We start from the raw sequence: 25,250 nt of genomic DNA on the forward strand, positions 1-25,250 counted from the left end.
TGTATGCACATGAGCCTTTTTTTTTTTTTTTTTTTTTTTTGATTTTTTGTCTTATTCTGCGGGTATATATTTAACCTGGTATTAAAATATTCTGGGTTTTTATTTTCTCTGTTTTTTTCTTGGTTTTGTGTTTTTTTTATTTGTTTTGTCTCATTTTAAAAAATATATATATATATATATATATATATATATATATATATATGAAATGTTCAGGGACTGTATTGACTGTAGAGGTAAATTTGGGAGACTTTACATCCCAAGAATATATAGAGTGTTCCAATCCAAGTGCATGGTTACCTCTCCACTTATTAAGGTTTTCTTTTATTTTGTCAGCAACACTTGCACGCTTGGTTTCCCAGGAAGCAGATTCTGAAATCAAGGTTAGCGAGCTGGGCGGGGGGTGGTTATTAGGGAGCACCCTCAGTGCAAGAGAGGGGAAGGAACCAGGATTGGGCAGAATGTTTTCCGCATTTTATTACATTTATGACTATTTTATTTTGGGATGCTGTTATAAATGATATTGCTTTTTAAATTTTTTCCATGGTTTACTGCTAACCTACAGAAATATGATTGATGTTACACCCTGACATTGTATTTTGAGGCTTTATCCAACAACTCTGATAAATTATGTATTCTAATAGCTTATAAGTTATATCGTTTTTACGCACACACATACGCAAATATATTAGCTACAAATAAAAATGTTTTATTTCTTCCTTTCTCATGTTTTACATATTTAAATGTATTTTCCTTGCCTTATTTTACTGCCAGGGTCTCCAGGTTACTGAACAAAATGCTAAAGGCCATTCTGATCTGGGTCCGGAGCTCAAAAGCAAAACATTCACTTTTTTACCACAAGCATGGTGTTAGGTTTACAGGTGGTTATTAGTCCTTTGTTTGGTTTGTTTTTCTTTTCACTCTTTTGATGTCACCTTCCTTTAGCAGATTAGGGAAATCTTCTGCTTCAAGTTTCCTGAGAGATTAGGTATTACGTTTTCTCAAATGCTTTTCCACATCTATTAAAATAAATTTTTTCTTTCTCTTTCTTATGTTTTTTTTCCTAACATGTAAGTCAACCTGTATTGTAGCAGGATTCTCGCACAGAGAGTTGTAACACTGAGGCTTTTGAATTTCCAGGAAGCAACTTTATTCGTGCCAGCACTGCTCAGTTGGGTTCGTACCCGAAGAACTGAGCACCGAACGTCATGTGGCATAGTTTTCTATTTCTTTGTTTCCCATATACAGCAACACACACAAACATATAGTCGATTAAGTAGTCTCAGTTTACAAGGTCATGAGGGATATTGTCACGTAGGCGCATAGCCAGGTTACTTTTTTTCTCTTTCCTTAGGGAGGGGACCCTACCACAGTATTACCAGCATAAATTCCAGTTGCTCGTGATGTATTATCCTTTCGATATAATTAACTCCTAGTTTTCATTTTCCCTGATGTTCTATAAGGTGGGTATTTGCCTTGGTATTTCTGGAAAAGCGGGAAAAGTTAGCTTCAGTTTTCTGTATATTCACCCAACCCACTGAATTCATGCTCAACATAAATGGAGCCTGTATCTAGATGATAAGGTATGACTTTAGGCTCCTGTTCCATAGCCAATGAGGAGAAAGAAAGTTTACAAATGTACATGGTTAGGAGAGAGGCAGAGATTTAGTCTCATAGCATCTGTACTCCATTTGTGTGGGCCACAAGATGTATGCTCCGTGCAGTTGCCTAAATGGCAGCATAATAGCAAATTACTTGCACTAATCATATTTTTCATCTGGTATTTCACTCATTAGTGTGTTCTCAATCTTCACTGGGTTAGCCAGCTTCTCACATATAATATTCTTTGAGTCAGAGCAGAGTGTATAGGAAACATATGTTGTGTCTATATATCCACAAAACATGGTGTCATCGACGTCCTTTGTATTTCGTACAAACCTAAAAGAGAAAAGAAAGAATGCGCTCAGCAAGTAGAAAGTTTGGAATGGATTCACAGGAAACAAAATTACTTTTCCACCACATCATTGCTCCTGGGTCTCCCTTGTCTAAAATACATTCTAGGGGCGCCTGGGTGGCTCAGTCGGTTAAGCGTCCGACTTCAGCCAGGTCACGATCTCGCGGTCCGTGAGTTCGAGCCCCGCGTCAGGCTCTGGGCTGATGGCTCAGAGCCTGGAGCCTGTTTCGGATTCTGTGTCTCCCTCTCTCTCTGCCCCTCCCCCGTTCATGCTCATCCCAAAAATAAATAAACGTTGAAAAAAAATTAAAAAAAAAAATTTTAATTATTATTTGGAGCATGAAGAGTATCCCGGCTACTCATATGTATCAGCAGATATGCAATAGCTAATGCTATCTTATTTCAGCCTGCTTCTTCCGGTTTTTTACACCTGGAATATTTGCTGTCTTTTACTTCCAGATGGTACCGCCTCCTTTCTCCAATACTTAATATGATTTAGAGTAATACAATTCTATTAGATTCTCCAGTCTGGCCGCAGTAGTAAATCTTCCACAATGTCTCTTCAAATATTTTTCATAATCACTCAAATCAAGAATTAACCTAATATGTGACACCCTCAGTTCAACATCGTCTCCAAGTGACATTTCCCCCCAAGCCATTTTTTCAGAGATTTTATTCCGAAGTTCTGAATAATTACCAGCTCCTAATATAAGATTACTGAGCAAGGACTATGCATCCAAGACAAACTTATAAATTGAAAATATTATCTTTTGGGAAAAAAATGTAGTATCAATGCTTGGGTCAACAAATAATGATCACCAATAATCATTATTAATGATTAATAAGTAAGCTCATCAGTTCATAACAAATAAATAAGTTCATCAGTTAAATTTTCAAAAGTGAAATTTCCTTATTGGAAGTGACATAATACAGATGTCATTGATCACAACCCCTTTCCAGAAATAAATCCCAAAAATAACATTATTATTATTTTTTTTTTAAGTTTATTTATTTTTGGGACAGAGAGAGACAGAGCATGAATGGGGGAGGGGCAGAGAGAGAGGGAGACACAGAATCGGAAACAGGCTCCAGGCTCTGAGCCATCAGCCCAGAGCCCGACGCGGGGCTCGAACTCACGGACCGCGAGATCGTGACCTGGCTGAAGTCGGACGCTTAACCGACTGCGCCACCCAGGCGCCCCCCAAAAATAACATTATTAATAAAAAACAAAATGAAATATACATTCATATATACACATGTATATACATTCATATATACATACATATATGTATATTCATATATATTCATATACGTACATATTCATATATATTCATATACATCCATATATACACATATATACATTCATTTATAATTATATATTACATACGTATATAAGTATATAACGTATATATGTTATTATATACTTTTTTATTTTGGTATTATTTCTTAATAATTAAAAATATATACTATGCTTTCTAGTCCACCATAGATTATCTTCCCATTAGCAATAATAACAAATAAACTCATGGAAATTCTTCTTTTTCAAAACAAGATCTCATCTGTACTCTCTCCTGATGTACGCGTTACCTTTACCGCTAGTCCTTTACCCCAAATGAGATTTTAAAAATATGTATCCTTCTGTCCTCCGTTTGTACACATAGTATCCCCCCTTTATTCTGTCATTGCAAACTCCCAAAGACACAGCTGCTTGGTCTTCCTGACCCATATTCTTACATCTACTATTCCTATCTGAAGGAAAAAAAAAAAACAAAACAAATACATCAATACTTGCATTTGCTTCTGGCCCACTGTGAGGAGTGTGCAGGAATCTCAGGGTATTTAGTGTGGTTGGACCCCAACATAACTGCCCTGCAGTCATACCTGCTTGACGTGTCCTCAGCCGACAAAGATGTATAAATGTGTGGGCTTGTGGAAGTATACTGCAGGTTGACGTTCTGGTTTCTTTCTTTAGTCTAATCCTGTCTCTTTCCCAATTTTCAGGCATTATAAAATACAAATGGGAATTTTGACATTGTTTTTATATGTGCTTTGTCTGTCTCTCCTCATTACAGGTAGAACAAATATAACATATGAATCAATTTATAACGGTATAGTTATAAGCACTCTCTTAATATATTACATGACAAAATATTTTATGTATGCCATATATGTAATGTACCATGCCCATGCTCATTTTATCCTCTTTGCTGGAAGTGTTTTAGTCTATCTCTAAATTTTTCACTCAAAACGGCCATTTTAAATGTCGTTTACAACACAAATTTCAGAGCTAAAATTTATCTTTGGTTGTTCTATGTATTCTTACTGAAGGATTTATCACATTATATCCTTTTCATATATAGAATTGTTTAGTCTGTACATATAATCAATGGTTAAGTAATGAAGGGAAGAATCAGTCTTTCTTTCACCTTTGAATCTCAGCACTTAGTCAAATTTTAAGCACGAGGGTAGAGCCCAGTGAATTTTGTTGGCCTCTATAACTTTCTGAGTTAAAAGTCTCACGGGAATTCCCTCTTATTGTACTACTACAAATACGTTCACTAGTGACCTGTCAAGATAATGAGAAGACGTTTGCGGCGACGTTTTTGCATCATTAAGCGCATTAAAGATGTTGAGGGTGCAATTTCAACCACAGCTCGTTTAAATTGTAATCTATAACGCTAATGGAGAGCACACCTTTACTCCAACCAACTACAAAAGTTCAATAAGAATAAAGACTTACCAGTCAGAGGAGAAAATTGTCTCATCCACTATCTTGTAATGTGTGTAATATTTTCTGGGAGATAACCCCAGCCAGTATCTACGTAAGTTCCTGGATTTTACAAATTCCTACAAGAAATAGAGGTTGAAAACAAAAACAAAAACAATTGTCTCCCATTTCTGTGTACATCTTCTGACATTATACTACTACTTTTTGAGGTCATTAGAAAAAAAAGGAAACAAAGTGCCCCTTACTATAAGACTCCCTGCAACACTTACATATCATTTACTGCTTCACTTGGAAAAGTACCTACCGGTCCGTGCATTACTTTAACTTAGGCTCTGTGAAGTTCACCAACTTCAAGATTCAAATACAGAGCAGTAGTCTAGGGGCAAAGGAGGTGGTTAGCCACTAAAACACAAGTTAAGAGAAACAGGAAAAGCAGGAGAAAAAACCATAGCAAAGTCAGACGAGAAGTGGTTACAGACTAGAATTTAGATCCAGTCCAGACTTTTGTAGCCAAAGTAAGGTTTTCTCACTCATATCCAGACATTTTTTTTTTTTTTTGAGTAAATAACTATGAGTGGATCCTTTGAGAAGGACGGGGTGTAGAAGTGACCATCAGTTCCTTTCCCCTGCTGCTATAAAGGCGGACAAAGATTCTCACAGTAGGGAAGCCGAGACTTTTGGGAACATGAGTTTTTTTTCCTTAAATAATATTATCCAATATTATCCAATTATTATTCATAATAATATTATGAATATTATCCAAGAGAACAGAAATGCCGAGGAATACGTAATGGTATGGAGATACCACTTAGATATTAGAGAAAAAGAAAATGAATAAATATAAATATATAAATACATACATACATCTTCTACAGAACTCACTTTTCCTGGAACCCAGGGAATCAGTATAACATATCCGCTTGGCACTTGCCTTTGACATCCCATCTTAATCCCTACTTTTTTATACATATGTTATCCAACCTATCTTCTTTTTTTTTTTTTTTTTTAAATTTTTTTTCAACGTTTATTTATTTTGGGGACAGAGAGAGACAGAGCATGAACGGGGGAGGGGCAGAGAGAGAGGGAGACACAGAATGGGAAACAGGCTCCAGGCTCCGAGCCATCAGCCCAGAGCCCGACGCGGGGCTCGAACTCCCGGACCGCGAGATCGTGACCTGGCTGAAGTCGGACGCTTAACCGACTGCGCCACCCAGGCGCCCCTATCCAACCTATCTTCTTATTGTAGGTTGTGGCGTCGACTTTTTCTCTTAGTTAACAAAATACAACATGGTAGAAACAGAGTCTTCTCGATGTAAATTTTATGGAATTGGTAACCCTTAAGAATGATTTCCAGGTCTTCTATTTTTTTAGGTAAATTCTCAGAAATTGTGTTCTGAGAGTTGATTCTAAAGTTGTGGTTTGGAAAGGCTCACAGCCCAAAAGATTCTGGGTACCCCGAATCTACCCATCTGCCCAACCTCTGAGAGTCCATGGATGTTAAGGTCCTAAGCTACGGTTTTGGATCACACCTCGGATATACTACCTCGCAATAAACGTCCTAAGTGTCAGTCACCTCATACCCTAATTAAAATAAGTGAGAATCATGTCTGGATTGGTACAAATTTTCTCCAACACGCCTCAATCCTCTCTATTCTATGATGGGAAAAGTGACTTCCTTCTTCCCAGGCAGAGATACAGGGGATCTTACCAATACACTTTTGTTCTTAATCATCAATAGGCTGGCATTTTGAGCAGAACAGAACATGGCATTCTTTTGCCAGGTTACATAATTCTTAGTTACTAGGTAACAGTTGTCCTCGTGCCATATCCACTTCTCTGGGCAAGGTTTACATTTGTGCTCTGAAAGAAGAACGGAGTTTCATTTGGTTTGGGTTGACGAGCTTCATTACTCTCATTATTCCCACTGTCCTCTGTGTTGAACTTACCAAATTTACTTGTCTTTCTCGCTTTTACATGAAAGGTGAAGAACCTGAATCTTGTGTTCCAGGTCCCTGTATACGACCGCAGTGCGTCCAAAACATAATCTGAACAATACGTTTCAAATGAAATGTCCAGGGTATTCCAGTGTATTTTCTTAACTCCGGAGTCCAGAATAATGATGAATTAATTTACTTTTCTCTCTTTGCCATTTTTTAAATTACTACATGGCAATGAAAGCTAATCACAAAAACATTGTGTGGTAAGAATCAACCCCGCAGCCTGCATCAACCCATCTCCAACTAGGGCGTTTCTGGCTGTCTGACATTGAATACTTGGGGGAGTTTTCAAAAGCACAAAGAACATATTTTAGTTATAATAACTATAGGAACTTTAGAGATATTGAAAGACCAATTACTCCCAATTCGAATGGCAAGACTTAACTATTTCTTTGCTATTGATTCTCATCAAACATTGACGTTTAGGAACAAGGTCACCTATAAAGACCTTCTCTTCTATCCTTTAAGAAGGATATAAAGAGGTGACTTATCCTCTCCTCCTTATTTTCTATTGACCTCAGTGCCAAGAATAATAGTAAATTTCAGATTAGAGAAACTGTATGTGGTCTAATATTTTATTAGTTGTTATCCTCTGATAATTTGGGGCCTACAGTTGTTATTTTCTTATTTTTCTTTGCACAGTGAGTCCTTTGTCAAGTACGTTTATTTCCTCTCTCCAAATAATGGCATCCCAGGGAAAGGCTGCTAGCTTTTGATGAAATAATTCTCAGTGACTCCAAGGTTTTGTTCATTGTCTAATAAATAGCTCACAGAGGAATATAGGATTACCTGGTTCTCTTTGGTAAAGCTCATGACATAATTTGGTGGCTATTTCTTGCAACGTGAGAGATAGGTTCTTGATCATCTGGGAACTATTCATGCTATGCATCAATTGTACAGAAACATTTCTCTGAAGTTCTTCTTTGCTGTTTTGTAGTTTATTCAATTTTCTCATTTCTTTCTTCAAAGTTATGTAAACTTGAGGTAAAAAAAAAAAAAAAAAGAAAAGAAATGACAAAATATTTTAATCCCTCAACCCACCCATCACCTTCTTTCTGCTGAACTAGTATTATGCCCGTGGGCGATGGAGGGAAGGAGTCACTTCACGGGAGTGAGGGAAACAGACTACCGTACTTAAGTACCTAGCTGTCAATACCTTTTGTGGGTATCTCACCTACAACCATCCCAAAGCCTCAAATCAAGAGTATACTGTCTTGTGAAACTCATAGAATTCTAAGTGTCTTTCCCTTTCCGTCAAAACATAGGTGATACGTACATACGCTTCCTAAGATTCCTAGTCCAATCAGCAGCAGAAGGCATAGGAGAATCAGAGCCAAGGCTCTCTGATGCCACACATGGGAAGTAGCAGCAGGTGCTGTGGAAAGCAAAATGAGGGAACAGGCCGGAAATGGTATGTATCTTCATTTGAAGAATTCATTCATTCATTCATTCATTCATTCATTCATTCATTTTGCCTTTATTTCTTTCTGCCTCTGGAGTGAGTAAAAACTCCAGGCCATTTAAAAATAGCTTTTCAGGGGTGCCTGGGTGGCGCAGTCGGTTAAGCGTCCGACTTCAGCCAGGTCACGATCTCGCGGTCCGTGAGTTCGAGCCCCGCGTCGGGCTCTGGGCTGATGGCTCAGAGCCTGGAGCCTGTTTCCGATTCTGTGTCTCCCTCTCTCTCTGCCCCTCCCCCGTTCATGCTCTGTCTCTCTCTGTCCCAAAAATAAATAAACGTTGAAAAAAAAATTAAAAAAAAATAGCTTTTAAAAGAGTAAGTAAAAAACATGTTGCTAATTGTGTTGCACGCAAACTCGTTCTCACAGGAGAGGCCGTTAATCGGTAGGCTGATCTAAGACACAAGGAGGCAAGGATGGGATTTAAAAAGGAGACTTGAGAAAACCAATGTATAGTATATAATGTATCTTTTCTGTACAAATCTGGGGGAAAGGGGGAGCTGGTGACTAATAGAGAGGTCAATCAGAGCAATCCTGTCTTGAGTAGATGATTGTGATTGTCAAAGAAAATCATTTGATATTTAGGTTCTTCCTCCCCAGATCCTGAGAATTTGGCTGTGGAACATAATTGATAGACTGTCTTTTGTAATGTCTCCGTGTGTCCTCCCTTCAGCCAAACCGTAGGCCAGATCGATATCATTTCTACATCCGAATTTCTTCATATTATTAGCAACAAACTTCTGTTGGATGTTTCTCTTTTGCCAAACACAGAAACCCTCAAATAGATCATTTCCTTATTTAAAAAAAAAAAACAAACAAGAATTGCAAACTTTATATTGTAAATTATTCATTATTAAATCACTACCTGATTTAAATTATCATCATTGGTATATACATGGATACTAGATGTTTCCAAAAATATAATTCAGGAATAACATGATAAGCTCATTATATTTCTGATCTGTGTTATGTCCCACATCTCTTAGTTGCTGCTGTAACATTGTGAAGTTTAGAGAGAATTGAAAGTATAATGTAAAACAAATTTTTAGACTTTGAACAATAGTGAACAGTGAAAGGACTATAGAGTCAAGATCTTATCTAAGGTGAAAAATATGACTTCAAGTGCTATCTTTCGTAAGAATTATGTTCTCGTCTATTTATGTATTCAATTAGTCAAAAGTTCTGTTCAACAGGAAAGGTTTAATGAAGACAGAAAAATAATTGAGTTGTGTTTTGCTTGTTTGTTTTGTTTTTTTTTGGAAAGATCACTGTTACTGCCTTTGGACAACAAATTCATCATAGGGCTCAGTGTTGGAAGTAGGGAGAACAGGAAGAAAACTATTGTAGCATGCCATGTAAAGAGGATAGTAGTTTGCTTTACTAGGAATAGAGAATGTGATGGCCCACGAATCCATTAAGAATACATTTTGAGGGGCGCCTGGGTGGCACAGTCGGTTAAGCGTCCGACTTCAGCCAGGTCACGATCTCGCGGTCCGGGAGTTCGAGCCCCGCGTCGGGCTCTGGGCTGATGGCTCGGAGCCTGGAGCCTGCTTCCCATTCTGTGTCTCCCTCTCTCTCTCTGCCCCTCCCCCGTTCATGCTCTGTCTCTCTCCATCCCAAAAATAAATAAACGTTGAAAAAAAAAATTAAAAAAAAAAAAAGAATACATTTTGAAGTTAGAATCGATAGGCCGAATTTATGAAATGTTTCCAAGACGTTTTTTTCCTTGACAGAGGTGGTAGATAAGAAACATACACACTTAGAGGCAGTATAGTGAAGTAACAACAACAACAACAAAAAATTAGCAGCACATTCCTAGGGCTAGGATGCCTGGGTTTTTTTTTTGTTTGTTTTTAATTTTTTTTAACGTTTATTTATTTTTGAGACAGAGAGAGACAGAGCATGAATGCGGGAGGGTCAGAGAGAGAGGGAGGCACAGAATCTGAAACAGGCTCCAGGTTCTGAGCTGTCAGCACAGAGCCCGATGCGGGGCTCGAACTCACGAACCGTGAGATCATGACGTGAGCCGAAGTCGGACGCTTACCACCCAGGCGCCCCAGTGTGCCTGGGTTTGAACGCTGGATAAGCTACTTTTCACATGGGACCTTGGACAAGTCATTGAATGTCCCTGGGCTTACTTTCTGCATTGGTTAAAAAAGAAAGCCATAAAATACCAGAGATTAAGTGATCTAGTATTGGTAATACAATTAGAACAGTGCTGACACATAGGTGATTGTATTTAATATGTATTTGTATTTGTATTTATATTTATATTTACATTTATATTCATATTTAGATTTAGATTATTTATATTTAATGAGATGAGGATGATTAGGGAAAGGAAACAGTTTTAGGGGATTTTTTTTTTAAATACGAAACTTTCAGGTACAGTGTGATTTTGAATGGTGTATTTTCCAATATTTCTTTACCTTTTTTCTCCCTTTAGTACTCTATGTGTCTTTCATTTAACTTAACCTCCAAAAGAAATAGAAATTTGGGGGTGATATACGCTTACTTAGTAGAAAACCAAATGACATTTTTTAAAGTTTTCTCTATCTCTCTTTTTTCTCTCTGTTTCTGTCTTTCAGACACACACACACACACACACACACACACACACACACACACACTTTTCCTCTCCTTTCCTTTCCTTTCTTCCTCCCTCTCCCCCTTTCCTCCCTCACCCTCCCTTTCTTTCTTTTCTTTCTCCTTTTCTTTGCTTTGCTTTGCTTTTTTTTTCTTTTCTTTTCTCTAATAATTAAGCTTAACATCCCAGAATTGTGGTGTGTGTATGTATATGAGTATTTTGTAGCCTCCAATAAACATTGTTTTTTTCCTTTTCTAAATGGTGAGTTAGATTCTGGAAACATTAATTGCACCATATGGCTATAAAAATCACATTGAAATCAAGTATCAAACTATTAAGTTCTGCTGAACAGTTCAACCAAAGCAGTCACTTCTTTTTAAATTTTTTTAAATTTTTTTTCATGTTTATTTATTTTTGAGAGAGAGAGAAAGAGAGAGAGCATGAGCGGGGATTGGGCAGAGAGAGAGGGAGACACAGAATCTGAAGCAGGCTCCAGGCTCTGAGCTGTCAGCACAGAGCCTGACGTGGGGCTGGAACACACGAACGGTGAGATAATAACCTGAGTCCAAGTCAGACGCTTAACCAACTGAGCCACTCAGGCACCCCCAAAGCAGTCACTTCTTAAATGCCATATATAAATGAGAAAATTTAATCCAAAATGTAACCCATACTAGGGAAACTAAATTAAGTAAAGATTTATGAAAAAGAGCTCTATTCCCATTCAACCATAATATTCCCTGAGCTATTATCTCATCATTCAAAGAATGAATAGACCTAACAGTAAGCTAATGAGATGTGATATAATCTGATTTTACGAATAATATGTCTAACAGTGTGGTAACACGTTCATTCACAAAATTCGAATTTGTAGATCTAAACACTATTATCTCACTCTTTATCTACCATTATAGTTTAATGTTAAAGAAAACTTCCTCACCTTTCAGTCTGAAGTTCATGCACTCCTATGTAATTACATATTGCTACAGAGGACTGCTTAACATCCTTCTCTGAACAAAATTTGATTTCTCAGATGGTAATGGTCAAATTGGAGCAGTTAAAAGTAACAGAAGTTAAATTCCTTTTAATACACCTTTCCGAAAAATCTTCTTGACCTTATTTATTATTGTCATTCTTTTTGAGAGCCTCTCATCTTCATTTTTGGCACCTGGAACTGAAAATATGGTTAACTTGGGGCACCTGGGTGGCTCAGTCCGTTAAGCGATCGACTTTGGCTCAGGTCACGATCTCACAGTTTGTGGGTTCGAGCCCCGCATCGGGTTCTGTGCCGACAGCTCAGAGCCTGGAGCCTGCTTCGGATTCTGTGTCTCCCTGTCTCTCTGCGCCTCTCCTGCTTGCAGTCTGCCTCTCTCTCTCTCTCTCTCTCTCTCTCTCTCAGAAATAAGTAAACATGAAAAAACATAAAAAAAAAAAAAACAAGTGTGGTCAACTTTAAATATTAAAGAAATATGTACTAGGTTAAATGAATAAGCAAAAAATGATGAATGAAATCGTGGCCAAGAAGAAAACATTTTACGGGCACTTGGGCGGCTCAGTTGACTAAGCTTCTGACTCTTGGTTGGGGCTCAGGTCATGAACTCTCAGTTTGTGGGTTCAAGCCCCTTGTCAGGCTCTGTACTGGCAGTGTGGAGCCTGCTTGGGATTCTTTCTCTCTCTCTCCCTCTCTGTCCCTCCCCCGCTTCTCTCTCTCAAAAAGAAATGAACATTAAAAAAAGAAAACCTTTTATTGGTGTATTTCCCATCTTTATTTATCTATCTTTCATTGAAACCTCACAAAATAATCATTAAACATGTTAGCCTTTTTCAAAAGGGCACAATTAGCATACACTAAATTATGGCTGCAAGCTCATAATTAAGCAGGTATTGTTATCCTATTTTATAGATGAGAGCACAGAGCTTCAAAGGGTCAAATGAGTTATTCACCTCTGATCAGTTCCGAACCCTCTCCTCCATAATTCCGGCAGGTCAATAAAGTAGAGAGGCTTCCCCAATCCCCAGACATACATGTGACACTCAAGCACACCCTGTCCTCACTGAACCCTTGTTTCTCTGCTGAAAAATGGCGATGCCCAGGATTATGTCATAAGACAAATAGAATAGTGCTTGTCACATGGGCCGGGGGGGGGGGTGAATAAGAGCCAGTTTTCTTATTGTATTTGTGACTAGCATTTTCTTAGCAAAAAGAAGAATATGCACGACCATGACTCTCCCGGGCAACATGTGCTTCTTGTTCTAAGACTTCATTTCACTGAGGGAAAAAAAAATGTTTCACCATCCAGTAAAATCAAAATATGAGTCTATCCCAATCATCTTGAGTGTGATGTTAAAACACAGAAAATTCGCAGAGGATGGAGGGTTCGATGTACTAATTAGCACCTTTAAGAAAAACCCTTTATAATCATTTTGTACATTAGTAGCTTTGGTCAAAATGAGAGGCTTAATTTAAAATTTCATGGAGGGGCACCTGGGCAGCTCAGTCGGTCAAGCGTCTGACTCTTGATCTCTGCTCAGGTCATGATCTCACAGTTCGTAGGTTCGAGCCCCAACCTGGGCTCTGCACTGACAGAGGAGAGCTTGCTTGGGATTAATCTCTCCCTCTCTCTCCCTGCCCCTGCCCCGTTTACGCTCTCTCTCTCTCTCTTTCACTCTCTCTCTCTCTCTCTCTGTCTCTCGCAAAATAAATAAATAAACATTAAAAAAATAAATAAATTCACACTGAAGGATCATGGTCAATTCACTAATACCTAAGGCCTTCTACCCTTCCACTCCTATCAACCTGCAATACTTCCCAAGCTCAGCGTCTTACCTTTGATTCCAACTGTGTCAAACTCCTGGATACTTTTCTTTCTACCGGAGTCCTGAAAATTGAGGTCTGCGTAAGTAACCTCTTCAGACATTGAGGCTATGAAAAGGAATCCCCCCCCCCCCAAATTATTACTCTTTTAAAAAGATGAAAGTGAACTAACGGAGTTGAATGTTACACAGGAATTGTGGCTTTGAACTTCTGTGTGTAAACCAAAACTTACACTTAAAAGCTTACACTTCTCTTTTCACTGTACCAATCCCGGGAGTCTACAGATGAGCTGCAGCCTATGAGAGGCCTTAGACAGATACGGACACAGTTGCAAGACTGAAAGTATTTTTTTTTCTTGTCTCTTCCTTTTTCTCATTTCTCAATATCTACCAACTACCAAAGTGGCTTTCAAAATTGTTTTGGATATGATCAGTGTCATGCAAGGGGGCACGGATCACCAGCAACACAGGTGCAGATATACAGAATTTATTGGAGAACAACCTTCCAGCAAAGAAATAACAAAAGGACACAGTCCTCCAACACTCGTTGTTCTACAGCAATGGCCTGGCACAGACGTTCTCTCTCGGTCCCTGCCTAGGTCCTGATAGGATTTGCCTTTTTGGGAGACCGCACAAACCCAGAGCACCCCCAGGGAGACACAGAGGACAAGCCCCACTCTGTAACTCTGTTACATAGGAAAAGGTTAGCCTAAGAGGAGCGAGGGGACATCTAGTTTCTCTAGTAGCAAGAAATAGATTAAGGGATCTGGGGCCCAGGAACCACACCACGGGGTACACATGCTAACGGCCAAGGTGGGTATATCAGAGGCCCCAGAAATTGCTTTGTAGTCTGGGAAAACCGACGTCAGTCTTGCTGTCTCTCCACAGACTGGCTCATTCTTCTGTGAGCCAGCTCTCAGCTAAAGCCTACTAAAAAGGAGATGTAAATGACTCTCCGGGGTCATGCAGGTCAGGATCTCTTAAGGATGATGCAGTCTTCCTAGGAGGCAGGGGTCCATTCATTTACTAATCAAGTGTAGAAAGTGAAGGTGGAAGTCGGGGCATGATTGTTTCTGAGTAAGTTCTTTCCTCATTCTTATTAATGAATCTGATGTTTTCAGTTGCATAATTGAGGAGTTGAGAGACCATAGTGAGAGTGACATACTCAGGTTCAAAAAAGGAGACCCACAGTCAGGATCCAAAGACAAAATGCAAGTATGTGCATTAAAAAGGGAGTTTGAAGGGAAGAAAATGAAAGGACAATTTGTAAGATGTGGGTAGGCTCAAAAGAATATAATAATAATAACAATAATATTTATGTATTATATAATATATAAATATAATTATTATTATGGAATATATAAAATTATTATTTTCCCTTGAGCCTATCCACATCTCGCAAATGGTCCCTTTACTTGTATTTACTATTTGAATCTGTCACTGTGAACAATATTAACTGTTGCTTTAGGGGCGTGGGAAACACTGTCGCCAATAGTGACCTGCCTCAATTTCCAACTTAACAGAACCGTGATTGTGTTCCTTCCACACACACCAAACGCTCCAAACCCTAGTCTGGCGAAACAGCAGCAAAAATTCGTCTCGTGAGCTCTCACGTATAATACATAGAGCAGCTACTTCTGCTTCCAAATCAGTTCCCAGACAACACACTGTGAATATAGGGCGTTGACCATATTCCGACAGGTGTTTTCAAGCATGTACAATAGGTTATAAGGGGGCGCTCCAAACCCCTACACGACCATCTCCCAGGTTCTTAAGTCTTCAAAAGCGTTCCAGTCATTTCTCTGTTCTATCAAGCTACCTGTTCTGAAGAAGTGGGCCATCCATTAAGTCCAGCAAGTTGTTATTCACGGCCCCCTTCCTTTGCCTTGAAATTAATTTCTTTGTCAGGAGGCATGTTGTAAGAAATGCCATGGAGATTAAGAAATTGATCTGTAAAGCCATGACTAATGGGGCTGTCTGATGCATTGACTAGAAGAAAGACAAATCTGGGTCTGCATCAGTGTTCCAGTTTTTTTTTTTTAACTCAATTTTCTCTCGTTTCTCAAATATCCCACACACGCACGTACGCGCGCACACACACACACCCTCCCTTTAGCTAGAGTTTCATCAATCCAGTCCAATCTGAATTCTTCTCTTTCATTTAACAAAACAGCAAAATGGATCTCATTAAGCTCATAGTTAAGATTGTACTTTCACTACATCCATCGAGTATTTCTCATACATCATCTTAACTTACAGGTAAGAAGTTTATCTGGCACAACATTTCCTAGGAAAGAGTATCACAGATAAGAAGCCATCGCAGTTCCTTAACTTTCCTTTCTTAGAAGTATTTGAAGCCAATGGCTGCTCCTTTCTCTTTAAACACTTTTCTTTTTTCGATTCCATCTTGCCCTCACTTAATCCTTAATCAAGTTATTCTTAATTCGAGTTATTATTTATTTCTATTCTAGGGTTTTCATTCGACTCTTGAATTATTTCCATGCGTTGACATTCTTTATATTTTTTTTTCTCTTCACTTAAACACACTCACCATTTTTGTTTTAAGTTTCCTGTCTGATATCATCACTATCTGAAAGCATTTGCAACTCATTTCTCTTTTTATTAATATAATTTATTGTCAGATTGGCTTACATACAACACCCAGTGCTCATCCCAGCGAGAAGCTCATTTTTTCTCAATTTGGCTTGTCACTTGGTGTTTTGCCAGTTAGCTTTTTCTTTTTTTTTTTTTTAGGATGCCTCATATTTTTTTTTTATTAAATGCCAGATATCGTATGCAAAACCAGCAGAGATTATGAACATTTTTTTTTTATTAAAAGGTGGGTTTTGTTTCCTGTTTTCCTAGCAGGCAGGTACAATAGAACCAGTAAGCCTTGATCGGTTGGAGTCCCTCAAGTTCTATCTTGTTGGTTCTTTTTATAAATTTTGTTCAACCTTTATAGTGATCATGTGATACCAGCCAAGGTTCTATGACCAGAACCTGAGATCTCCTGGTTGCTCACTGTGTCAAACCTACTGAACACATGTATAGGAGCTAGTGGCCAAGCAATACATCTACTCCGTTTTTTTTCCGAAACGACCCATACTAGGGACAGTATCACAGATGCATTAGCGGTGACCGTACTTCCCTGTCACCTGTTACACTATAGGGTCATGCACAGGAATCCGGCAGGTCTGGACGTGTCAGACTGCAGGTGGGAGATTTCTGACGCTGCGCACGGTTGTTACAGGTGCAAGGCTGGGGAATCCTCAGCCCCGCTGCGGGAGCCAATGAAATTAGCTAAGAAATTTGGTCACGACGTTATGACATCGTGGTCAAGACGTCTCTGACGCTGCTGCCTCAGTATGTTGACCACAGAAACCGCCAGCTCACTCCTTACATCTGTAACTGGAAGAGGTGTCGTGATTCCTCCCGCCACCCACATGGACTGTCTTAATCACTCGACCTTAGCCTGTTAACTCTGCAGATTCGTGGGAGCCAAAACGGAAGCAAATCCGTATTGGAGGAGGCAATGCATTCCTCTCCTTCTTGTCCTGACTCTAAAGGGTGGCTGACGTTTATTCCACCGCAGCTGAGCAAACATTTCAACCTGGAAAGGCTGCGAGGCTGGATCACTGGGACTGGCAGCCAGCCCCTGGAGGGGAAGACTCAGTTTCACTTAGTGTGTAGAAAGCTGGAAAGGGCGTCACTCCTGCTGTCACAACAGCGTCCGTCTGGATGATGTGCAAAATGCATAACTTCCCTGAAACCCCTCGGAGACCTGAGGTCAAGGGCGGACAGCTAAGCTAAACTTCTAAGAGGCAGGGCTTACTTACTTGGGGCAAACACTCAACTCGTCTAAGCTGATGTAAAGAATGAAGCTAAAGTTGTTAACAAGTTGCCTAAGAGTGTGGGTTTCTATGATTGCCTCAAGACACCAGGGTATGTCATAGCCACGTGCAGGCACTTTACAGACCTCACCAGATGCTGGAACTTTGAGGACGGTTCGGGCAACATTAGACGGTTTCCTTTATGTTGAAAGGTCGGGGGGAGGTGAACAGCCAGTCCCCGTACAAAAGACGTGAAGTCCCATCTGGAGATGTCTCCCCTGCGGAACAAAAGCGTCCCTCTCAGGCCACAAGCGGACTAGGTGCAGCTCAAGCTGAGACAAATGTGTCTATCCTCCCGGGAGGGGGCGGGAACTGGAAAGAATCCTGATAGTATTCACACCCGCTTCTAGACTTACCCTGCTAAATGACGCTCTAGGCTCTTAGTTACTGACAGTGGCTGCTTGTTTGACACCCAGTCTGTCTCACTTCCCGTTTCTTCAGTGTTTCTCTCACCTTCCAGAAAACACAGCCTGCGCCAGCTTCTTCGGGTGTCCTGTTGCCTTTTTCCGTTGTCCCTTTCTCACACCCTTTCCCCCTTTGAAGGGGCAGCAGCGCATCTTTCTCGCATAGTCCTCGCCTATCCCCAGTCGCTGGGTTGTGTCCCCATGTGAGGGTTCCCAGAGAGCTGTAAGAAGGGGATCAGGAAAAGCCCCACACCAAGCCCTGGAGCACCGACCCATTTCAAAGGTAAGAAAAATCGTTGCGCCCTGAATAGGGATGCCCGAAAAAAGGCAAGACCTCTAGTGCAATCTGAAATTCAGCCCCGAAATGGTTTATTTATGTCGCGTGCAGTGCTTTCATTTGTTGTGTTGGTCATATTTGTTGTTGATCTGAAATTCAAATTTGACCGGGAATCCTGTATTATCATTTGCTACGTCTGGGCACCCCTCCGTAAGCGGGGTGGCGAGAAAAATGGAGACAGGCATGTAGAGGTTGTAAACGTTCTTTCAGTGAGAAGGAAGGTTTATCCTGACCACTCGCCCTACGGTATGTTCTCCCTACACCCCTGCACACACTTATCAGTCGACCTATCCAATACCCGAGCCCATGTTTTTTCATGGTATTTACCAAATACCTAGGTGTCCAATTAATATTTTCCGAGTCACTGAAAGGCATCCAGAAATTACTGTGCTTTGTTTTGGTTTGGTTTGGTTTGTTTTAATGGAATGGCTTCTTGCTACTTTAGGCTCTGCCCTTCACAAGTCACAGAAAGCTTACTGAATGAGGGAGCCCCACAGCCACTGAGGTGTCTGCCCAGTCAGTTTTCCAGGAAAAGAAACTATGTAGCATGAACCTCTAAACCCAGCCTGTCACAACAAGTGGAATAAAAGAGCGCAAAATCGAACCTTGCATACTTCTGTACCAGAGAGCTTTATCCGGTAGTGAACCTCTCTACCTTCGCTTACGTCTCAAGACAACTGGGGACCTGGTGGGGGACAAGCACTCCACAACTGCAGCGCAGAATTTGCTGGAGAGGAGACTGGCCAAGGGAATCTTGCCAGGCAACAGGCTGAAGCCTAGACCGTATTCGGATCATTACTCAGGAGACACTGGTCAAGCTCGTTGCCTGGAAACACTCTCTTTGCCAATCTCACCCTAGCACCTGTTGCAACACCGTCTTCTTGGTTCCCGCACCCCAAAGCAGGTGGATTCCACATTTCGCGAAATGTTGCCGTGAGTAATATAATTGCTTTCTCCTTTCTACTTGGTATCCGAAACGTTGAAATGCTCATTGGAAAGTAGCTCCGCTCAACACCCAGGACTGTAAACATGAGCGAAATGAGGAAAAAAGGTTTAGAGGATACGGTACGTTCTGAAAAATCTGAAAACACTTCCTTAAGGGAGAGTTAATGAACTAAACAGAAGAAAAACTCAGCCATGAGATTCCAGGAAAACACTGTGTGTATTTCAAACGTAATTTGTACGGCTGGGATATTTTCTTACGGGTCTGTCGGCCTTCCCTCCCGCCTACCAGGAACTGATCGCCAAGTTTATCGTCAAGGAGGAACCGTAAACCTGCAACCTTCAGCTACGTTCATGAAAATGGGAAGAATGTACAGACAGGGATCAGAGGCTAGGAAAACAGATGAATGTGGTGTTTTGTAAGAACTGTAGCTCTGCGTGTGTGCACAGAAATGAACTTCAGTCTTTCATTGCATAAAACTCTCGGAGACTTTTCTCCCCCCGCACCTGAACAGTTTGGGGTCAGTCTCGTAGCTTTTGTGGTTCTTTTCAGAAATCGTTAAGAGTCTCATTTGAGAGATTATTATGTCCAGCAGAATCTCCAAACTCCAAACTCTTCTATTCAAACTTAAATGTAAACCTCATGTTAAAAACACTATTCTCCTCTGCCTGGGTGGCTCCGTCGGCCAAGCATCCAACTTCAGTTCAGGTCGTGATCTCACAGTTCGTGGGTTCGAGCCCCACAGTGGGCTCTGTGCTGACAGATCCTTTGGATTTTCTGTCTCCATCTCTCTCTACCCCTCTCCCGCTCACACTCTGTCTCTCAAAAGTAAATAAACATTAATTTTTTTTAAACGCAGTCTTCCTCCAGCCTATACCACTTCAGACCTGGTAGCCCACAGGAGATGGGATGGGCTGTGTGTTTCCAACCTCACATGGTGGAAGAGAAAACTGAAGAAGCACTGATGTGTGCTGCTCAGAGCTACCTTACTGAGTGATTCCGTGGGTTTTTCAGAAATCACCGTATCCACCTGCTGCTTACTTCCTGTCAGAGATTTTTCTGCCTCACCTTTTGGAGTTTTATGGATTCTCATTTACGAGGGTTTCAGTGCCTACAGTCCTCTTCGGTACCGTTCTAAACATATTTGTGGCCAAATACACATAATAGAAAATTTCCCATCTTAACTCTTTTGAAATATGTAGTTTAGTACTGGTAAGAGCATTCACACCATTTTGCAACCAGCCTGCAGAACCTTTTTCATGTTGCAAAGCAGAAACCTTAAACGCCTTAAATAACAACTTTGCACTTCCTCCTTCCCGCCCCCCTCAGTCCCTGGCAACGACCATTCTACTTTGGTCTCTATGAATTAAACTACTCTACATACCGTAAACAAGTGGAATCATACAGTGTTTGTTTTTCTGTGGCTGGCTTATTTCACTTAGCATTATGTCCCCAAGTTTCATCTACGTTGTCAGAATCTTCTGCTTTTTCGAAGCTGGGGAATATCCCATGGTAGGTATATGTCACATTTCATTCATTCATCCATCGATGGATCCTTGGGATGCTTTCACATCGTGGCTATTGGGAATAGTGCTATTATGAACATGGGGTTTACAAACATCTCTTCAAAATCCTGCTTTTAATTCTTTGAGAGTATATAGCCAGAAATAGAATTGCTGATTCAGATAATAATTCAGTGTTTAATGTTTTGAGGCACCACCCTATTGTTTTCCCTAGTAGCTGCACCATTTTATACCCCCACCAATACTTACCATAGTGCATACATTGTTGTAATGCATCTTTAATGTGCCCTAATCATCAGATAAGTAGATAAAAATAAGCATAGATAGGAAATACACACGTGCACGCGCGCGCGCATACACACACACACACACACTCCATTATGGGAACTCTACCCCCATTATCTCATCTAAACCCAATTACCTCTCAGAAGCCTCATCTCCTAATACCATCACATTGAGGGGGTAGGGTTTCACCATATGAATTTTGTAAGTACACATTTAGTCCATAACATAGGTATAAAGTGTATATGTACATAATGTGTGTGTGTGTATATATATATATGTATGTATATGGATATATACATACATATATATATATATATATAATGTGGGTGTGTATGTGTATATATTTTTATTTTTATATGTACCTTTACAAGAGGATGTATGTATGTGTTAAGGGTGATTGTACATTACTTTTTACGGTCTGATAGGCACAAAATTCATCTATCATGGTTGAGTTAAATAACACCATGTTCTAGCTACATGTTTCAAATTTTAGTTTTCCAGTATAGTTATGCATATTTATAATATATGCATGGTATATTTAGTCTAATTGTATAAAGTACAAACTTCACTGCTAGTCTTTCAGCCTGCGAATCACAATGTATAAAGTAGATATGCATGGTGATCAATGACCAATCATGTAATGTCCTTGTAAGTCTGTCAATGACTAATGAATGTGCATCTGTCTTTAGTTAGCACCTAGACAATTAAGTGTCATGTTACGTTACCTCTTCATCTCATAATGATAAACTCATGTGATATCTTACAAAAATAAATAAGCAAAAGAGGGAACTGGTCAAAAATCATTAAAATGTAGCCAAGAAACAAAAAGTGATAGTGCTGAATGAAAGCCAAAGTCAAGTCGAAAACAGAAAGTTGAATAGTTGATCTTTCTGAAAACAGAAAGAAATAGTTGATCATGAGCATATTAATACTTCCACTTTTGGAGACACTCTAGACATGCAGCCAGAGGAATTTTGTTCCAGATGCAAAAAAAAAAAAAAAAAAGAAAGAAATGTGGAAAGCCCATACTTAGAAGTATGAAAGTTTAAGAAAGCATACAAAAGATGCTTGGACCATGTTATCGGTTACAAAGCAAGAAGGCAAGAATGTTCAACTTTTGTTTTAATGCAAAACTTTTTTTTTAATTTTGTTTTTTAATTTAAAAAAGTGTATTGAGGTATAGTGGGCATACAATATTGTATTAGTTTCACGTATACAATAGAGGGATTTGACAATTCTATAAATTATCCAGTGCTCACCACGACACGTGTAATTATCATCTGTCACCATATCATTATAATATTATTGACCATATTCCCTATGCTGTACTTTTCATCCCTGTGACTTATTTATTTTATAACTAGAAGTTTGTACCTTACCAAGAGCAACCCCCTTCCCCTCCCCTCTGGTATCCCCACTTTATTATCTATATTTATGAGTCCATTCCTGCTTTTTTTGTTTGTTTATGTGGTTTGTTTTTTGTTTTGTTTTTTTTTTTAGATTCCACATATAAGTAAAATGATATGGCATTTGTCTTTCTCCATCTGACTTCTTTAAATGTTTATTTATTTATTTATTTTTGAGAGAGAGCAACAGAGTACGAGCAGGGGAGGGTCAGAGAGAGAGGGAGACACAGAATCTGAAGTAGGCTCCAGGCTCTGAGCTGTCAGCACAGAGCCCGACGTGGGGATGGAACCCATGAACCATGAGGTCATGACATGGGCTGAAGTTGGGCATCTAACTGAGCCACCCAGGCACTCCTCTCCGTCTGACTTCTGTCACTCAGCATAATACTCTCTGGGTCCATCCATGTTGTCACAAATGACAAAATTTCATTCTATTTTATGGCTGAGGAATATTCTATTGTGTATATGCTATATCTTCTTTATCCATTCATCTATCTGTGGACCCTTCGGTTGATTCCATATCTCGGCTATTGTAAATAAAACTACAGTGAACATAGCACTGCACATATCTTTTCAAATTAGTATTTGCATTTTCTTTGCATAAATACCCAACAGTGGAGGGGCACCTGGGTGGCTCAGTCAGTTAAGCCCCTGACTTCGGCTCAGGTCATGATCTCACGACTTGTGGGTTCAAGCCCTGCGTCAGGCTCCGTGCTGACAGCTCAGAGCCTGGAGCCTGCTTCGGATTCTGTCTCCCTCTCTCTCTGCCCCTCCCTGGCTCACGCTCTGTCTCTAAATAAATAAATAAATAAATAAATAAATATTTAAAAAATTTTTTAAATGCCCAACAGTGGAACTACTGGACTGTATGATATTTCTATTTTTTAATATTTTGAGTATCTTCCTTCCACACTGTTTTCCATACTAGCAACACGAATTTACATTCTTACCAACAGTTCACAAGAGTTCCTTTTTCTCTATGTCCTTATCAATACTTGCTATTTCTTGCTTTTTTTAAAATTTTTTTTTAACGTTTATTTATTTTTTTGGGACAGAGAGAGACAGAACATGAACGCGGGAGGGGCAGAGAGAGAGGGAGACACAGAATCAGAAACAGGCTCCAGGCTCTGAGCCATCAGCCCAGAGCCCGACGCAGGGCTCGAACTCACGGACCGCGAGACCGTGACCTGGCTGAAGTCGGACGCTTAACCGACTGCGCCACCCAGGCGCCCCTCTTGCTTTTTTTATACTAGCCATTCTGACAGGTGTAAGCTGATATCTTATTGTGGTTTCGATTTGCATTTTCTTGGTGATTAGTGACACCGGGCATCTTTTCATGTGTCTGTTGGCCATCCGGATGTCTTCTTCGGAAAAATGTCTATTCAGACCCTCTACCCGCTTTTGAAAATATGATCATTTGGGGGGTTTTGGTGTTAAGTTGTATGAGTTCTTCATAAGTTTTGGGTATTAGCCCCTTATCAGATATATCACTTGCAACTATCTTCTCCCATTCAGTAGGTTGTCTTAGCATTTTGTTGAAGGTTTCCTGGGCTGTGCAAAAGCTTTTTAGTTTGATGTAGTCCCAATAGTTTATATGTGCTTTTGTTTCACTTGACTGAGTAGGCATATCCAGAAACATGTTGGTAAGTCTAACTAACGTCCAAGAGATTACTGTTTACATTTTCTTTTAGGCGTTTTAGGATTTTAGGTTTTACACTATGTCCTCAATCCATTTTGAGTTTATTTTTGTGTATAGTGTAAGAAAGCGGTCTGGTTTTATTTTCAGAGTACTCTTCATAAGTTTTTCGGCTTTTTAAAAAACAAAATAAAAGACTTGAATTCTCAATGTTTCTGATGTTTTTTTAAAAAAATTTCTTGATTTTATTAAAAAAAATTTTTTTTAATGTTTATTTATTTTTGAGAGAGACAGAGGCAGAATGCGAGTGGGTTAGGGGCAGAGAAAGAGGGAGACACAGAATCCGAAGCAGGCTCCAGGCTCCCAGCCGTCAGCACAGAGCCCGATGTGGGGTTCAAACTCACAGAGCTGTGAGATCGTGACCTGAGCCAATGTCGGATGCTCAACCGACTGAGCCACCCAGGCGCCCCTTAAAATTTTTTTTAATGTTTATTTTTGAGAGGAGAGAGAGACAGAGTTTGAGCGGGGGGAGGGGCAGAGAGAGGGGGAGACACAGACTCTGAAGCAGGCTCCAGGCTCCGAGCTGTCAGCACAGAGCCTGACGCGGGACTAGAACCCATGAACCACAAGATCATGACCTGAGCCAAAGTCGGATGCTTAACTGACTGAACCACCCAGGCGCCCCTCAGTGTTTCTGATGTTTTAAATACAGTGTTGTAAAAAAAATAGCTTTATTGTTTTTTTTTATTCCCTGTATATTTTTGAGGGAGAGTAACAGAGTTTTCAATATTTCAAAAAATTTTTTTTTAATTGAGGAACAATCATAATTTCCCCCTTTGATTATTAGAGTACTATGGCTTGGTTTTTGCCTGTGTGTCATTTTTTATCCTCCCATTCCACTGTGGAAAGGGAAGACTGCTTAGACATGAAACTAATTTTCATTCAAGCACTGAAATTTATCCAATTGTTCCTAAGCAGCCCATAGGGGGAGCTGGAACTCAAAAACTGAAAAGAATCGGCGGGGATGGGGGGGGGGAAGTATTTGAAAAAAGTAGGAGGGATAGCAAAGCCACCTTGTGGCTAGGTTTCAGGCTGTCGGTCCACATGTTATAAAATTGTCTCAGATTTGAGATTTTAGGGTGACTACGTAGCCGTCCAAAACGAGGGGAATCGCCCTCCCCCTGCCCAGCTGGGGGGTTGGCGGGTGGGAGAGAAGGAGCCAATCAGAGACTGAATTCTCAGAGTCGTCTCTGTGGTCCAGCCAATCCCAGGCTGTTGAGCCCTGGCCCCTGGGA

General features: G+C 40.0%; 1 protein-coding gene across 2 annotated transcripts; it reads right to left on the reverse strand.

Annotated features, from left to right (window-relative positions):
* Positions 1-685: 685 nt before the first annotated feature.
* On the reverse strand, positions 686-13,740 carry CLEC12A (C-type lectin domain family 12 member A). Of its 2 annotated transcripts, XM_040488966.1 has the most exons (7): positions 13,545-13,660; positions 11,658-11,891; positions 7,953-8,051; positions 7,466-7,654; positions 6,388-6,539; positions 4,692-4,798; positions 686-1,935 (listed from the first exon to the last, which is right to left on the reverse strand). In XM_040488966.1, exons 2-7 carry the CDS (start codon positions 11,674-11,676, stop codon positions 1,758-1,760), a joined length of 744 nt encoding a protein of 247 aa, XP_040344900.1. In that variant the 5' UTR covers positions 11,677-11,891; positions 13,545-13,660; the 3' UTR covers positions 686-1,757. The 2 variants fall into 2 exon arrangements, with proteins under 2 accessions (XP_040344900.1, XP_040344899.1); XM_040488965.1 differs by lacking the exon at positions 11,658-11,891 and having other exon boundaries at positions 13,545-13,740.
* Positions 13,741-25,250: the final 11,510 nt, after the last annotated feature.

This window comes from Herpailurus yagouaroundi, unplaced genomic scaffold, assembly GCF_014898765.1.
Source record: "Herpailurus yagouaroundi ecotype Mexico unplaced genomic scaffold, PumYag 166, whole genome shotgun sequence".
NCBI classification, from domain to species: Eukaryota; Metazoa; Chordata; class Mammalia; order Carnivora; family Felidae; genus Herpailurus; species Herpailurus yagouaroundi.

Coding starts and splice junctions, on each gene's coding strand:
- CLEC12A (XM_040488965.1), bottom strand. CDS start 13,635: ATGTCTGAAGAGGTTACTTACGCAGACCTCAATTTTCAGGACTCCGGT. Junction 8,052..13,544: donor TGACACAGTTGGAATCAAAG/GTAAGACGCTGA, acceptor TGCTTTCCACAG/CACCTGCTGCTACTTCCCAT. Junction 6,540..7,465: donor GCTTTACCAAAGAGAACCAG/GTAATCCTATAT, acceptor TTCTTCTTTCAG/AGCACAAATGTAAACCTTGC.